Here is a 17,517-nt window from a genome sequence, read left to right as displayed (position 1 = left end):
TTTACATTCCAGCAAATGAAGCCAGCATGAAAAAATATCATATACTTCTGTTAGCTACTCTTGCCAGATTATGAGATGAAATGAGTTCTTTGGCTGTTTTCTGTTAACCCTTTGCCTCAGGTGGATGATACCCGTCTTCACTGCCCATTTTGATTTGGATGTTCTGGCTCTGTGATCCTTAAGCTTACTAGTGGCCAAACGTCTGGATGGCTATAGGATCTTTGCTAAACATATATGAATTATTGATATTCTTAATTTTATCAGAAAAACTACATAATTTTTTTTGTTGTTTGGTTGGTTATTTTGTTTGGTTTTTTTTTTTTTTTGAGATGGAGTCTCACTCTGTCACCCAGGCTGGAGTGCAGTGACGCCATGTAATCTCTGCCTCCTGGGTTCAAGCGATTCTTGTGCCTCAGCCTCCCAAGTAGCTGGGATTACAGGTACCAGCCACCACACCCGGCTAATTTTTGTACTTTAGTAGAGATGGGGTTTCACCATGTTGACCAGGCTGGTCTCCAGCTTCTGACCTCCAGTGATCCACCCACCTCAGCCTCCCAAAATGCCACTGCGCCCAGCCCAAACTACATAGTTTTATCAGTAGAAAAATAGTGTCATCTATAGGTACCACTTATGTCTGTGGGTGATCCTTAATAACACTTATCAAACTTGACTCTTTGCTAGACCAAGCTCCCTCAGGATAGCAGCTGTGTCTACTCATTTACCCTAGCGCCTGACATGTAGGTACTTAGTACATATAGAATTAATAAATGTAATATAAAGTCATTACCATGTGAACTTTAATTGTGGCCTTCTTAGGTTTTCCATAAGTGCTGTCATTTGGCAGTCTGCTTTCAGACTCAGAGCTGGCTTTAAAGGTTGGGTGCTGGCCAGGTGTGGTGGCTCATGCCTATAATCCTAACACTTTGGGAGGTTGAGATCAGCAGATTGCCTGAGCTCAGGAGTTCGAGACCAGCCTGGGCAACATGGTGAAACCCTATCTCTACTAAATACAAAAAAAAAAAAAAAATCAGCCGGATGTGGTGGCAGCGCCTGTATCTCAGCTACACAGGAGGCTAAGGCATGAGAATTGCTTGAACCCAGGAGGCAGAGGTTGCAGTTAGCAGAGACCATGCGACTGTACTCCAGCCTAGGCAACAAAGTGAAACTCTTGTCTCAAAAAAAAAAAAAAAAGTTGGATGCTTTTTTAAAGTTACAGGAGAAAAAAAAATAAGGTTTTAAAAAATTACATCTGTTAGGGTTTTTTTACCTTATAAAAATATTGCCTTTTTAAAATTTTTTTGGAGATGGAGTTTCGTTCTTGTTACCCAGGCTGGAGTGCAATGGCGCGATCTCGGCTCACCGCAGCCTCCGCCTCCTGGGTTCAGGCAATTCTCCTGCTTCAGCCTCCCGAGTAGCTGGGACTACAGGCGTGCGCCACCATGCCCAGCTAATTTTTGCATTTTTAGTAGAGACGGGGTTTCACCATGTTGACCAGGATGGTCTCAATCTCTTGACCTCTTGATCCACCCGCCTCGGCCTCCCAAAGTGCTGGGATTAAAGGCGTGAGCCACCGCACCCGGTCACCATTATTTTTTAGTGTCAAGAAAATTGGTCCACTGTTGAAACCAGTAGTGTTCCAAAGAGTATAATTTGCAAATTTTTTTTTTTTTTGAGACAGAGTCTCACTCTGTCACCCAGACTGGAATGCAGTGGCACTATCTCCGGCTCACCGCAACCTCTGTCTCCCAGGTTCAAGCAATTCTTCTGCCTCAGCTTCCCGAGTAGCTGGGGTTACAGGTGCCTGCCGCCATGCCCGGCTAAGCTAATTTTTGTATTTTCAGTAGAGATGGGGTTTCGCCATGTCACCCTGATCTCAAGCTCCTGACCTCAAGTGGTCCACCCATCTCGGCCTCACAAAGTGCTGGGATTACAGGCAGGAGCCACTCCGCTGGGCCTGACAACTGTTGCTCTGATAAATTCTTAAGTACCCTTTGCCTAGTAATACTCACAGAACTCCTGTCTCCCTACAGTGTTGTGGAATGTCTATGGTGACTGTGATAACTATGCCACACTGAAGGGACACAGTGGAGCAGTGATGGAACTGCATTACAACACAGATGGCAGGTGAGTATTCGGCATAATGGATGACAGCTGCTTCTAATACTGATTCTTCTTCGTGTCTTTTCACCTTTATCCTCTCTCAGGAGACCTTGCTATCAAAATCTACTGATTTTGGGTAGCTGCTTTTATTATTCAGTTCATCACTGTCACCCCAAGTGAGGTGTTTATTGTCTGTGTATGCAAATATAAAGAGATCATATCTGTCATTTCCACAACCCAGACAAACTTACGTTCTCTTTTTTTAAAGATATAAAATGTGATTTTTATATGTAGGCTGGAGTGTAGTGACACGAACATGACTCACTGCAGCCTCAACCTCCTGGACTCAAGGGGTCCTCCCACCTCAGCCTTCTAAATAGCTGGGACTGCAAGCACACGCCTCCATGCCCAGCTGATTTTTAAAAATCATTTGTAGAGACATGGTCTCGCTATATTGCTCCTGAGCTCAGGCAGTCCACTTGCCTCAGCCTCCCAATAATGCTGTGATTACAGGCATTAACCACCAAGTGTGGCCTGAAATTATTTTTAATATAAAAATCATTTCTTTTGAGTAACCCAAAAAAGCAGAAAGATGAAAAAATAGTCCATGTTTCTGTCACTCCAAAGATAATCACTGTTAATTTTATACTTTTTTCTAATGCCTTTTTTCTACTCAGAACTGTTTAGTTTTTACGTGTTTGTTAGAACTGTGTGTACAGTCTTATTTCTGCCTTTTTGTCTTTAACATTGCTCAGCCAACCTCTGATGTCATAAACATTTTAATGACTATATTATTTTGGAATATATTATAGATAACATAGAAATCAGGCTATCTAAAATTAATTCCATTGTTAGATATTCTGGTAAACATTCATTGTTTTACTTTTTTTTTTTTTTTTTTTTGAGATGTGATTCACTCCTGTTGCCCAGGCCGGAATACAATGGCACAATCTCAGCTCACCGCAGGTGAGGTTCAAGCAATTCTCCTACCTCAGCCTCCCACATAGCTGATTACAGGCACATGCCACCACGCCTGGCTAATTTGTATTTTTAGTAGAGATGGGGTTTCTCCATGTTGGTGAGGCTGGTCTCGAACTCCTGACCTCAGGTGATCTGCCTGCCTCAGCCTCCCGAAGTGCTAGGATTACAGGCGTGAGCCACCACGCCCAACTTGTTTTACATTTCTGACCTCGAAAATCTTAGGGTGCGCCATCAATTGGCACATCACATTGTATACATTTTAAATAAAGAAAGCATTAGAAAGCTCGACACAGTGGCATGCATTTATAATCCCAGCTATTTGGGAGGCTGAAGCAGGAGGATTCCTGGAGCCCAAGAGTTCAAAACCACCCTGGGCAACACAGTGAGACTCCATCTCAAAAAAATGAAAAAAGAAAGCATTATAAGATCAATTATTACTTAGAAATCATCCTCAGAGGCTGGGTGCGGTTGCTCATGCCTGTAACCCTAGCACTTTGGGAGGCTGAGACAGGAAGATTGCTTGATCCCAGAAGTTGAAGACTAGCCTGGACAACATAGTGAGACCTTGCCTCTACAAATGATTTTAAAAAGTAGCTGGGGATGGTGGCACAGTTCCTGTGGTCCCAGCTACTCAAGAGGGACCACAGCCTGAGGTGGGAGGATCACTTGAGCCCAGGAGGTCGAGGCTTCAGTGAGCCATGATTCCAGCCTGGGCGACAAAGCAAGATCTCATCTCAAAAAAAACTGTAAGAAAGAAATTGTCCTCAGAGACAAAAGAAAAAGTTTGGTAGAGAGAAAGGATTGGAGTTACTCAGTTGTTAAGTCCAGAGTTGGCATAGTCTGTCTTACCTCTGCAGCACCAGGGAGTGATTAAACATTTCCAAGTGAGAGGGTGTCTTATTTGTAAAACGTTACCTATCACAAAAGAGAAAAAGATAGAACAAAACCTATCACAAAAGAGAAAAGAACAAACTGCTATATTAGATGTATGTCATGGGGACTCAAAGAAGGGGAAGTTTTAAAACTTCATAGGAGTAGATCTTATATCTGGGCCTAGAGCACAAATAGGATTTTGGTGGGGTGAGGCATTCCAGCATCATGGGACAAACTCACAAAGCCCAACGGGTCAGTGATCTTGAAGAGTTTGGCATCTTTTGGCAAGTACAAAAGATAGTTACTATTTGTCTTCACTTATTTCTTTTTTGTTCTTCCTCTTACTTTCTAGTATGCTCTTCTCAGCATCCACAGATAAAACTGTGGCTGTGTGGGATAGTGAAACAGGTGAGAGGGTTAAAAGGCTAAAGGGACATACTTCCTTTGTGAATTCCTGTTATCCAGCCAGGAGAGGCCCTCAACTTGTCTGCACTGGCAGTGACGATGGCACAGTTAAGGTGGGTATTGTCCGTCTGTGTTGCAGTTTCTGAGGTGAGGTACAGTGAACCTTATCTTGCCTCTCCACTTGTACTCTACCTTCCTCTGCACAACTTAATTTTAGCAGTCATTTCCAATAACAGACACTTGAAATTTTTCCCCCATTTAAAATAAAACCTTTAATACGTGTTTTAATTACCCTGCAGAACAATAATAGAACCATAGAATAAATTGTTACTTGGAATAAAGTGGACCATATGGATTTGATTCTTGGCTCAGCTGTTAATTGTGTGAGGTTGGGCAGTTCCTTTTCTGAGCCTGTTTTTTAATCTTTAGAACAGTGACAGTAACATGCATGTCTTTCAAGGTAGAGTATCTCTACCAACAGTGAGGCAGAAAAAAAAAAGGCTGTTGTGAGATTACAGACAATATATAAAAAGTTAAGTGAATGGTTTTAGTATAGCACAAGATGGGAACTTAAACATCATTTAGTCACATTGTTTCCAGCCTATCTTTATATCATAATCTGAAGAACCTGTTACAAATACCCCAAGAATTTGGTTCAGTGGATCTGAAATGGGAATCAGGACTTATTCAATGTGTCCCTCAAGTGATTCATTGTAGCCAGTCTGACATTCTGGGAGCCACTGATCTCATTGAGCATCCTCATTTTACAAATAAGGAAACTGAGGCCTAGAAATAACTCAGAGGCACACATGGACACAGTGCGTCATAGTACCACATTTGATTCTTTCTTTGACATGAATTTTGGACTCTGGTTTATATTTTAATTATTAAACAGGGAGGGACTTCAAAAGAATACATCTGGAAAACTACACCGCCATACTTACTGCTTTTTATTTATTTTTATTTTTTATTTTATTTTTTTAAAGAGAAAGAGAGAGAGAATAGGAAGAAGGAAAAAGGAAGAGAAAGAGAGAGAGAGAATGGGGAGGAGGGAGAAGGAAAAGAAAGAGGGAGAGAGAATGGGAGTATTGCTTTCTTGCCCAGGCTAGAATGCAGTTTAGTAATGGGTATTGAAAACCTCTTTTATACTGATAATTATACTTAATGATGTAGTCAGGAAGGAATAAGGGAAGAAGATAACAAACAAACAGCCAACCAATATTTAATTTAAACCTATAAAATGCTATGCGATTACCGAGGAGTGATTTACTTCCAATTATATAGTCACCTTTGGAATAGGTGTGAGGTGGTAATGTATGTTTTGTGTATTTGAAGTGGAGAGTTCTATAAATGTTTATTAAGTTTACTTGTTCCGGGTCTGAGTTCAAGTTCTGAATATCCTTGTTAATTTTCTATCTCGTTGATCTATAGAATCGTTAGCTCTTCTTGTTGCATTGATCCTTTTGCCATTATGTAATGTCATTCCTCGCCTCTTTTGATCTTTGTTGCTTTAAAGTCTACTTTATCAGAGGCGAGAATTGCATCTCCTGCTTTTTGTTTATTAGTTTATTTTTACTCTCTGTTTGATTGGTAAATCTTCCTCCTTCTCTCTGAGTCTTTGTGTATTGTTTCATGTAAGATGGGCCCGGATGCAGCATACCGATGGGTTTTGGCTTTTTATCCAAATAAAATATATATAAGTTTAATACCGGCGTTTGATGCTAGCTGGCTGTTTTGCCCATTAGTTGATGTAAATTTTTTATTGTGTTAAAGTTCTTTGCTTTTTGATATATTTTTGGAAAGGCTGATATTGGTTGTTCCTTTATATGTATAGTGCTTCTTTCAGAAGCTCTTGTAAAGCAGGCCTGGTGGTGGTGAATTCTCTAAGTACTTGTTTGTTCGCAAAAGATTTAATTTTTCCTTCGCTCATAAAGCTTAGTTTGACTGGATAGGAAATTCTGGGTTGAAAGTTCTTTTCTTTAAGGATGTTAAATATTGGTCCCCACTCTTTTCTGGCTTGTAGGGTTTCTGCTGAGAGATCTGCTGTAAGTCTGATAGGTTTCCCTTTATGGGTAACCTGACCTTTCTCTCTGGCTGTCCTTAGTATTTTCTCCTTCATTTCAACCCTAATAAATCTGGCAATTATGTGCCTTGGGGTTGGTCTTCTTGAAGAATATCTTTGTGGTGTTCTCTGTATTACCTGGAGTTGAATATTACCCTGCCTTGCCAGGTTGGGAAAATTTTCCTGAATGATATCCTGAAGAGTATTTTCCAACTTGGATTCATTCTCTTCATCACATTCAGGTACACCTATCAAACGTAAATTAGGTCTTTTCACATAGTCCCATATTTCCTGGAGACTTTGCTCATTCCTTTTCATCCTTTTTTCTGCATTCTTGTCTTCTCGTTTCATTTCACTGAGCTGGTCCTCGACTTCTGATATCCTTCCTTCTGCTTGATCAATACGACTGTTTAAACTTGTGCATGCTTCGCGAAGTTCTCGTGTTGTGTTTTTCAGCTCCATCAATTCACTTATATTCTTCTCTAAATTGTCCATTCTCGTTAACATTTCGTCAAACCTTTTTTTCAAGGTTCTTAGTTTCTTTGCATTGGGTTAGAACAAGTTCTTTTAATTCACAGAAGTTTCTTATCACCCACGTTTTGAAACCTGCTTCTGTTATTGGAACACACGTGTAATCTATTAAGCCTTGTTCCGTTACTGATGAGGAATTGCAATCCCCTTTAGAGGGAGAGGCATTCTGATTTTGAGTATTCTCTACCTTTTTACGCTGGTTTCTTCCCTTCATTATATATTTGTCCGTCTGTCGTTTTTATAATTACCGACTTTCTAACTGGGTCTCTGACATCCAACTTGTTGATTCCCTGCGCCGAAATCTGAGCAATCCACTGAGCCAGCCAAAACAGCGGTGTTAAGATTGATGGTGCTTTTCTGCCCGGGAATCTCCGGACTCTGCACCAAGAACTGGCGTGCTAAGGCACCAGCAAAACCGCCACGCCGGCCACAAGAGTCGCCCTGGCGACCCGTGGAGCTCCTCCACTGGGAATCTCCTGGTCCGTGAGCAACTAATATTCGTCTGAAAGTGTGGCGTCCTCTCGTTCTTTGCGCTTTCACTGGGAGGTACGTGCCCGAGCTGCTAATCATCAGCCATCTTGGATCTCTCCACTTACTGCTTTTTAAATGAATTTGCTTTTTTTTTTTTTCTTTAAGACAGGGTCTCACTCTGTCGCCCAGGCTGGAGTGCAGTGGCATGATCTCTGCTCACTGCAGCCTCTCCCTCCTGGATGCAAGTGATTCCCCAGCATTAGCCTGTTGAGTAGCTGGGATTACAGGTTCCCATCACCACACCTGGATACTTTTTATATGTTTGTTAGAGACAGAGTTTCACCATGTTGGCCACACTGATCTCAAACTCCTGACCTCAGGTGATCAATCCATCTCGGCCTCCCAAAGTGCTGGGATTACAAGCGTGAGCCATCACACTTGGCCGAGATGTTTTTCTACTAAGTGGTTTTCCTGTGGCTAAAAACTTGGGGCCCCTTGATGCTTGGATGGGTGGAGAGTCTGTGGTATAAGACTGGTTTCTAAATCAGAGCTCTGACCTAGATGTTACTGTAGTTTGAGAGTCTTAACAGTAAGTAGCTGATTTGCTAATTGGCATTTCAGAAGATAAGAGGTGGAAATGCTCCTAGTGAATTTTGTTAACTTGAGGGCCTGCTATAATAAACATCTAGGAACTATTTAAGTAGTAGAAAAAGTAGTCTTCCTTCTTTTGGTTTTTTTGCTTCTCTTCTGCCTGAATTAAACATGATTTGGAATAGTTATTTTTACCTGATTACTCAAGTTAATATTTTTTTTAATGAGCAATATGTCAAATCACCTAAAGATGACTGCTTTTTAACCAGCTCCTATTTTTAATTTCAGTATATTTATATTTAAGGCATCATTAAACAACTTTTTGCAATGTACTTTTCAGTTACTTGGGAAGTTGGAATGCTTTGTGTTACTGTTTTTTTGTTACTAGGTTGCAGGTACAGGAATTGAATAACTTCAGTTTAAAAGGAGAAAAGTCATGTTGTTTTTTATGTTTCAGTTCTTAACAGAAAGCAGAGGTTCCCAACAGCACTTGCATTTTTAGTTTAGAAGTAGTGTTCTGGGCATTATTCATACAGATCATTTTCAACTTTTTATCAAGGGCATTCTTATAATAAAGTGAAATACTGTGTGTATGTGTGTGTGTGTACTCATATATATAAAAAATTTTCCCTTTCATGAGTATTTCAGTCCTAAAGCCAGTTATATAGGCCAAAGTAGGGAAGGTGCTGTAGTTGGAAGTGGGCCAAGGTGGCCCAGGGTGGGGTGTCAGAGCCCAAGTGTGGTAATGAGAGCATCCACACAGGGCAGGGCAGTACATTGTAGGGAGTAGTCAGAGGGTAAGGAAGGCATCTGTACAACACAGGGTAGGTAACCAGTGTGGGGAATTTGAGGGTGAGGGAGGGGCAGCCCAACATGGAGAGTCAGTGCCCTAGTTGAGTGAAAGGGTCATCTATTCATGAAGCAATACGGGGAGAGTATGGATGTCAAAGCCTGAACTGAGGGCATCCACACAGGGTAGAAGCAATTTGGTGTAGGGAGTCTGAGACTGAGCAAGATGATGACAGCATGCCTGGAGAAGTGCAGACTGGAAAGGAGCCATAGCAGAGTGATGAGAGTGTTCACAGAGAGGAATGATCCAAGTTGGGTAAGGAGGAGTCCCAGATAAGTTCATCCAAGAATAGGAATCAACAATTCAAATAGGGAAAGGAGGACAGCTATGCAGGGGAAGGATGGAAGAGAATATGGGAAACTGGTTGCATGCAGGAAGCGTAATCAAATAAGTGAATATATTGAGTTTAATGGAAGGCTGATTTCTCTCTCCGAGAAAGGAGTTACCAGTACAAAAGAGGAGAAAACTTAAATGTATCTTGTGTGAGGTATAAGTGTAAACTCATGACATTAAGTATAGAGACAGATAGGTATAGAAAAAAGACATAAATGTGTGAGTATATAGGTGTGGGTGTACCTAAATGTACATGTATTGCCTGACCATCCACTTGAAAATGTTTAGGAGCAACAAGACCCCATTAGCAATGAGCACCCCTTACTTCACGGGTCTTGGCCTTTAAATACTGTTTTCCACTAAAAGGAACCAGGGTTCCTATTTCAGGCCGGGGGCAGCGAAAGTACAAGATAAGCCTGGAACATCTTGTGCAAGAAAACTTGTCAAAAGAACATCCTAACTAAATTATTAAATCAACCATAGGTAGTAATGGGATGAGTCAAAATCATGAGCCATTTGCTAGGATACAACAAAGATGCAGCATCATTTCTGTGATATTCCTACCAAAGATGTATAACTTAAATCTAATCATGAGGAAACATAAGACAAACCTAAATTGAGGACCATAACTATCCTGTAACTTTCAGAAGTGTTGAGTTCATAAAACTCAAGAAAACTTTGAGAGAGTCTTCCAGGCTGGAGTCTAAATTTAACATATGATTCCAGACCAAATCTTTGTGCAATAAAAGACTTTTGGGATAGGTGGTAAAACTTGAGTGGGATTTGAGGATAAAATGGTGATAATGTATCTGTATTTCTTGATTTTAATGGTTATGTTGAGATGATGTAGGAGAACATCTTTGTAGACAAACACTATTTAGGAGTGATAAGGGACTGGGCTCAGTGGCTCATTCCTGTAATCCTAGCACTTTGGGAGGCTGAAGTTTGCAGATCACTTGAGGTCAGGAGTTCAAAACCAGTCTGGCCAACATGGAGAAACCCTGTCTCTACTAAAAATACAAAAATGTTAGCCAGGCATGGTGGCAGGTGCCTGTAATCCCAGCTACTCAGGAGGCTGAGGCAGGAGAATTGCTTGAACCCAGGAGGTAGAGGTTGCAGTGAGTGGAGATCATGCTACTGCACTCTAGACTGGGCAACAAAGCAAGACTCTGTCTCAAAAAACAAAACAAAAAAAAGGAGTGATAAGGCATTAGGTAAGCAACTTACACTCAAATGATTTAGACCAAAAAAAGTGTTCTTTTTTACTTCCAAGTCTTCTATAAACTTATGATTGTTTCAAAGTAAGATAATTATTAAAAGTGATAGTTATCTGGAACTAAAATTCTAAGTTATTTTAAACAAACTTTGACTACCGTAACTTTTAGGAGAAAAACAAAGATAGATTTGACCTGAGTAAAGTATCTATTGAGGCAAAGATGATAGTACAGTTTATAAAATATATGGGATCCAAATTGTTAAGACCTTGAATTCCAAGTTAAGAAGTTTGGACTTGATTCGGTAACCACAGGAGGTGGTGAAGGGAGAGATGTTGGGCATGTAGGAGAGGAGTGAAGCATTCTTTTTGGATCATATTTACATGAACAAAGAAGAAACTACATTTCATCCTAAACCTTGAGAATTGGGAGGAAGAGGCATCTTGGCACAGATCCTACTCAGACTCTTCTTGTCGACTACAGGATTGAATTTAAGCCTGTGACCTTTACTAAGGTTCTATGGCTGATTGTTTGTAATGCTAGCCCTCTAAAACTTGGAACAGTTACCCCAAAGTTTTTCTTCTGAATGAAATGACCCATACTCTTATTTATTTATTTATTTATTTATTTTTTAAGACGGGGTTTCACCATGTTGATCAGGCTGGTCTTGAACTCCTGACCTCAGGTGATCCGCCCGCCTTGGCCTCCAAAGTGCTTGGATTACAGGCATGAGCCACCACGCCCGGCCGACCCATACCCTTAAAACATTTATTTGTGGTTCATCTTCTCAAGTGTGTCATTAATTTATTGAAGCATCTCTGAGCCCTCTCTCTGTCATCCACACTTTAAAAATGTAGAGCTATAAGAGGTTTTTTTGTTTGTTTGTTTAAGAGATGGGGTCTTGGCCAGGCACAGTGGCTCACGCCTGTAATCCCAGCACTTTAGGAGACAGAAGCGATCTCCTGAGATCAGGAGTTTGAGACCAGCCTGGCCAACGTGGTGAAACCCTGTCTCTACTTAAAATACAAAAATAAGCTGGCTGTGGTTACGTGAGCCTGTAAATCCTAGCTACCTGGGAAGCTGAGGCAGGAGAATTGCTGGAACCAGGAGGTGGAGGTTGCAGTGAGCTGAGATTCTGCCACTGCACTCCAGCCTGAAGTGAGACTCTGTCTCAAAAAAAAAGAAAAAAAAGAGAGATGGGATCTTGCTGTGTTGCTCAGACTGGTCTCAAACTCTTGCCTCAAACAGTACTCCTGCCTCAGCCTCCCAAATAGCTGGGATTACAGGTGCATGCCACCACTCATGTCCTGTTTTTGTTTTTAAGTACAACCAAATTGCCTAGCTACAGTTGAGTATGGATATGGAGTTAATAAATAAAGTTGTTATACCTAATGTTCCTCTCCTTTCCTTTATTAATGCATCAAGCAGCCAATAAAAAAGAATGTTAATTTTTTTAAACAAGGATATATTATTTTAGTAATTGTAAAAAAAAAAAGCACACATTTTAATACCTTTAAGTTACTACAACATTGGTAATAGAATCAGACAATATTAAATTGTGGTCCTCATTTTGCTGGTGTTCATCAAGTCCATTTTCTTTTTGAACATTAGTTTTCTGATCTGTAAAAGTTGGGGTTAAACTAAATAGTCTAAGCACAATAGCTTTTAAATTATTTAAATCACAACCCACATTAAGGAATACATTTTATACTGTGACCCAGTATACATCCTCCATACATCTATATCTAGTTATGAACCAACCCTTTCTATGTGACATTCTCTAATATCTTCTTTTCTATAATTTAATTAAGGTCAAATTTTGATAGCACTTTTTTTGATGACACATTTTTTTTTAAATGTACAATTCGGTGGCTTTTAGTACACTCACAGTGCCTGCAACTATTGCCATGATCCAATGCCAGAATGTTTTAATCACCCTGAAAGAAACCCTAAACCCATTAAGCAGTCACTCCCCTTTCCCTCCTACATTCCAGTCCCTGGAAACTGCTATGAAATATAAATAGTGTCTTATAATATATGGCCTTTTGTGTCCAGCTTCTTTCACATAGCATAATATTTCCCAGGTCCATCCATGTTGTAATGTATATTGATACTAATTTCCAGCCGGACACAGTGGCTCACGCCTGTAATCCCAGCACTTTGGGAGGCTGAGGTCAGGAGTTCAAGACCAGCCTGGCCAACATAGTGAAACCCAATCTCTACTAAAAATACAAAACTTAGCCGGGCTTGGTGGCATGCACCTGTAGTCCCAGCTACTCAGGTGGCTGAGGCAGGAGAATCACTTGAACCCAGGAGGCAGAGGTTGCAGCGAGCTGTATTGGCACCACTGGACTCCAGCCTGGGTGACAAAGCCAGACTCTGTCTCAAAAAAAAAAAAATACTAGATTCCTGGCTGGGCGCGGTGGCTTGTGCCTGTAATCCTAGCACTTTGGGAGGCCGAGGCAGGCAGATCACAAAGTCAGGAGTTTCAGACCAGCCTGGCCAACATGGTGAAACCCCCGTCTCTACTAAAAATACAAAAATTAGCCAGGCATGATGGTGGGCATCTGTCCCAGCTACTCAGGAGGCTGAGGCAGGAGAATCGCTTGAACCTGGGAGGTGGAGGTTGCAGTGAGCCTAAATTGCGCCACTGCACTCCAGCCCAGGTGACAGAGCAAGACTACATCTTGGAAAGAAGAAAAAATACTAGATTCCTTCATTTATCTTGTTTATATACCTAGGAGTAGGATTGCTGGGTCATGTAATTTTGTTTTACTTTTTGAAGAACAAGCAGACTTTTCCATAACAGTTGCACTATTTTATATTCTCATCCACAATTTATGAGAATTCCAGTTTCTCTACATCCTCACTACTTCTTTTTGTTTTTTTTTTTGAGACAGAGTTTCACTTATGTTGCCCAGACTGGAGTGCAGTGGTGCTATCTTGGTTCACCGCAACCGCCACCTCCTGGGTTCAAGCTGTTCTCCTGTCTCAGCCTCCTGAGTAGCTGGGATTACAGGCATCCACCACCAGGCCCAGCTAATTTTGTATTTTTTACTAGAGACAGGGGTTCTCCACGTTGGTCAGGCTAGTCTTGAACTCCCGACCTCAGGTGATCCCTCCATCTCGGCCTCCCAAAGTGCTGAGATTACAGGTGTGAGCCACCTCACCTGTCTTGTTTTTTTTTTTTTTTTTTTTTTAAAGCCATTCTAGTCGGCATGCATCTAATTGTGGTTTTGATTTTCATTTCCCTAATGACTTACGGTGTTGAGCATCTTTTCATGTACTTGTTGGCCATTTTTATATCTTAGGAGAAATTATTTAGGTTCTTTGCCTGTTTATTAATTGGACTGTTCATATTTTTGTTGTTGAATTAGTAACAGTTCTTTATTTATTTTTTCTTTTTTTAATATTATTACCTTTTTAGAGACAAGTTCTCGCTCCTTCACCCAGGCTGGAGTGCAATTCTGTGATCATAGTTCACTGCACCCTCAAAACTCCTGGGCTCAAGTGATCCTCAGCCTCCCAAAGTGCTGGGATTATAGGTATGAGCCACCACACCTAGCCAAGAGTTACTTATTCTTGATAGTAGATCTTACAAAGTCTAGTTAAAGACGACTGTGTTTTTTTCTAAGAATTATTATTATTATTATTTTTTTTTAAGACAAGGTCTCACTCTCATCCAGGCTGGAATACAGAGCCACAATCAAGCTCACTGCCGCCTCAACCCCCCTGGCTCAAGCGATTCTCCCATCTCAGCCCTCCCAAGTAGCTGGGACTACAAGCATTTACCACCACACCCAACTTTTTGTTTTTATTTTGTAGAGATGAGGAATCACCATGTTGCTCAGGCTGGTTGCTAACTCCTGGGCTAAAGCCATCCTTCTTCCTTGGCCTCCCAAAGTACTGGGATTACAGGCATAAGCCACTGCACCCAGCCTTCTAATAATTTTATAGTTTTAGGTCTTACATTTAGGTCCTTGATCCATGTTGAATTTTTGCATATCATGTGAGGCAGGGGCTTACCTTCATTCTTTGGTAATGTGGTAGCCAGTTTTCTCAACACAATTTGTTGAGAAGACTATTTTTTCCTTATATATGGACCATAGTTACTTGCTTCTTTGCATGCCTTATAATATTTTGTTGAAAACTAGGCATTTAAATATAGTGTGGCAACTCTGGAAATTAGGTATTCCCCAGAGCTGCTTGTTGTAGTTGTTTGTTTGTTTAGTGACTTTTTGTGGGTTGGGTCGGGGCAGGGGGGCGGGGAGGGTTGGTTGGTTGGTTGGTTGGTTGGTTGGTTGATTGTTTTTGAGACGAAGTCTCACTCTGTAGCTCAGGTTGGAGTGCAGTGGTGTGATCTCGGCTCACTGCAACCTCCACCCACGGGGGTTCAAGTGATTCTTGTCCCTGAGCTTCTTGAGTAGCTGGGGTTACAGGTGCACATCACCATGCCCAGCTAATTTTTGTATTTTTAGTAGAAATGAGGTTTTACCATGTTGTCCAGGCTGGTCTCGAACTCCTGACCTCGAGTGATCCACCCACCTCGGCCGCCCAAAATGCTGGGATTACAGGCATAAGCCATCATGCTTGGCCTGTTAAATGACTTTTTTGAACTAGTTTTGTAAAGTTTGCATTCTTTGTCCTTTGACCACTGAATTCTTTTTTTCATTTGCTTAGTGGTCAGCTAGTGACAGAAGTTTCCTTAATTACCTACAACAACAAGAACAAAAACTCTCCCAGTCTTTGCATATTGGTTTTTTTGTATGTTGGAGGCTGCCTTCAGCTCCTTGTCATGCACTTTCACTTCCTGCTTATGCACAGTCTGAAGGTCAACTAGAAAGCTTAGGGCCTTCTCAGGTCTTTTCTAAACATGTGCCCAGCTCTGGGCATGCAAGTGGTCTAGATTGCCAGGGATAGGCTGGGCATGGTGGCTCATGCCTGAAACCTTAGCACTTTGGGAGGGGGAGGTGGACAGATCACTTGAGGCCAGGAGTTTGAGACCAGCGTGGTCAACATGGCAAAACCCTGTCTCTACTAAAAATATAAAAATATGCCAGGCATAGTGGCACACACCTGTAATCCCAGCTGCTTGGGAGGCTGAGACATAGAATCGCTTGAGCCCGTGAGGTGGAGGTTGCGGTGAGCCGAGATCACACCACTGCACTCCAGCCTGGACGACAGAGGGAGACTGTTTCCAGATAGATATATAAATAGATAGCCAGCCAGGAATATGTCAGTGCTTTTCAAAGCTCTTATTCCCCAAATTGTCTTCTTCCTCAGCCCTTCCTCCCCAGGTTTCTGGTTGTATTTTTTTCCCCAACTGTTTTTCCTTGCCCCCAGGCACCAGAGGCTAATAATGTCCTTTCCTTTAAATGTTTTCAAGGGAAGTTCCAAGTTAGGCAAAATCAATGCAAGTCCTTTGAGCTCATCCTTCAGAGGGCAACCAGATAGGTAAAAATAAACAATTTTTATTGTTTATTCTTTAACAATAAGAAATAGGCCCCCTTTGCTTCCTCAGTATTAGGAAACCATCTAGGAATGTGGGTTATCTTCAAAGCCATTACTGAGCAGGAGACAGAGCCAGCATAAGTTAAAACACTACAAAGCCCTTTTACTGGAACTCAGGTGGTTTTTTGTTTCCCTTTTTCCTCATTAAGGGTTTGCCTGATTATTATAAACTTTTGATTAGTTTCTGGAGTTCCAACAGTTGATTCTGACAGATTTTTGCTGGTTAATTTGCTGCTTTTGTGGAGGGACAAGCTTTTGTCATTGTTTATTATACTATTTTCACTGACATACCCTATTTTTTTAAATGTGGATTGTAGCCCGCTAATGAGTTAGTATCTACAGTTGAAGAAACTGTCTGATACCCTTGTTGTCCTAAAAAATATATAAACTAAGACTTTAAAGGAATTCCATTCTAAGAGTATATTGATTTAACTCGTTTATTCACTTTAACAAAAGAGTCTGAAAATATAACCGAAGTTGTTATTTGCCTTCAAACATCTTGGCAAAATTGAAGACACTGCTTACCATGTGTGTTGTTAGGATATCCAGGAGTTTGTGAAATGGGATCCCAATTATAGATGTGTCCACAAAGTCCTCGTACTTAGGGATATTTGTATTGTGCAGTTACTTCTTAAAATGATATTACTGATAGACTCTCTTGTCCTTTGCTTCAGCTTTGGGACATCCGGAAGAAAGCAGCCATCCAGACATTTCAGAACACATACCAGGTGTTAGCTGTGACCTTCAATGACACAAGTGATCAGATTATTTCCGGTGGAATAGACAATGATATCAAGGTATGCTTGAAGTTTATGATATGCTTCCATTTCATGTATCTGCACTTAGAAACAAATTTTTTCAAACTTCTGAGATTGTGGTAGCTTTGCACTTAATACCAACTGAAAGGAAAATAGTAATTTGAAACTTATTTTCTTTTTCTCCTATCTTGATTGACTTCCTAAATTAAAGGTTGTATTGCAGATCTTATAAATGCTGTCAGGGATCAAGCACTTAATGTGAAGTGTGAAGTCTCTGGAGGGGACTGTTAAAAATAGAGTGCATTTCCTTTTAAAGACATTCAAAAAATTTTTTTAACCATCTTAGTTTAATGAGAGCATTGAATCAGTTTGTGATTCTGTATCCTTATGTCTTACTGTGTTTTTCTTTTTGACACTGTGGAAAGGGAATTTTCTAAGTTTCTCTAAGAATGAGAGAAGGTAATATTAGAGAAAGAGGCAGTAGACCTTATGGCAGTACAATTTAGCTCAAACATTCAAGTAATTGACTTGGGTTCTAATCCCAGTTTCACCACTTTCTAGTTTTGTGACTTTAAGCACCTTCTTTCAGCCCTATTGGGACATGTCCTAATGTGTATGATACATTACATCATTTGTTGAGAACAGTGGCAAGAAAAACCTGGCCGTCCCCCAACCCCCACAAGTGGAAAACTACTTGGGGTATTCTAAAGTAACAAAACAGTATATGTATATCATACACTGGTTAAAACAGTTCTTTAAGCAGGGGATATGTGACCCTGCCCCTGTGACTCCCTCGTGGAGAATACTTTCTAGTTTGTCTTTGATCAGTGGTAAGCA

General features: G+C 40.9%; 1 protein-coding gene across 1 annotated transcript in view; it reads left to right on the top strand.

Annotated features, from left to right (window-relative positions):
* Positions 1–17,517, top strand: part of SNRNP40 (small nuclear ribonucleoprotein U5 subunit 40) — a 46,270-nt gene that overhangs the window by 4,727 nt on the left and 24,026 nt on the right. The window contains exons 3-5 of the mRNA XM_012439872.2: positions 2,031–2,124; positions 4,307–4,472; positions 16,597–16,719. Coding sequence (XP_012295295.1) covers positions 2,031–2,124; positions 4,307–4,472; positions 16,597–16,719 — 383 coding nt within the window. The remainder of the gene's footprint in view (positions 1–2,030; positions 2,125–4,306; positions 4,473–16,596; positions 16,720–17,517) is intronic.

This window comes from Aotus nancymaae, unplaced genomic scaffold, assembly GCF_030222135.1.
Source record: "Aotus nancymaae isolate 86718 unplaced genomic scaffold, 86718_ANA_hifiasm-v0.15.2.pri h1tg000053l, whole genome shotgun sequence".
In the NCBI taxonomy this organism is placed as follows: domain Eukaryota; kingdom Metazoa; phylum Chordata; class Mammalia; order Primates; family Aotidae; genus Aotus; species Aotus nancymaae.
The sequence above is the reverse complement of the archived record's forward strand: the minus strand, read 5'-3'. Positions and strand labels throughout refer to the sequence as shown.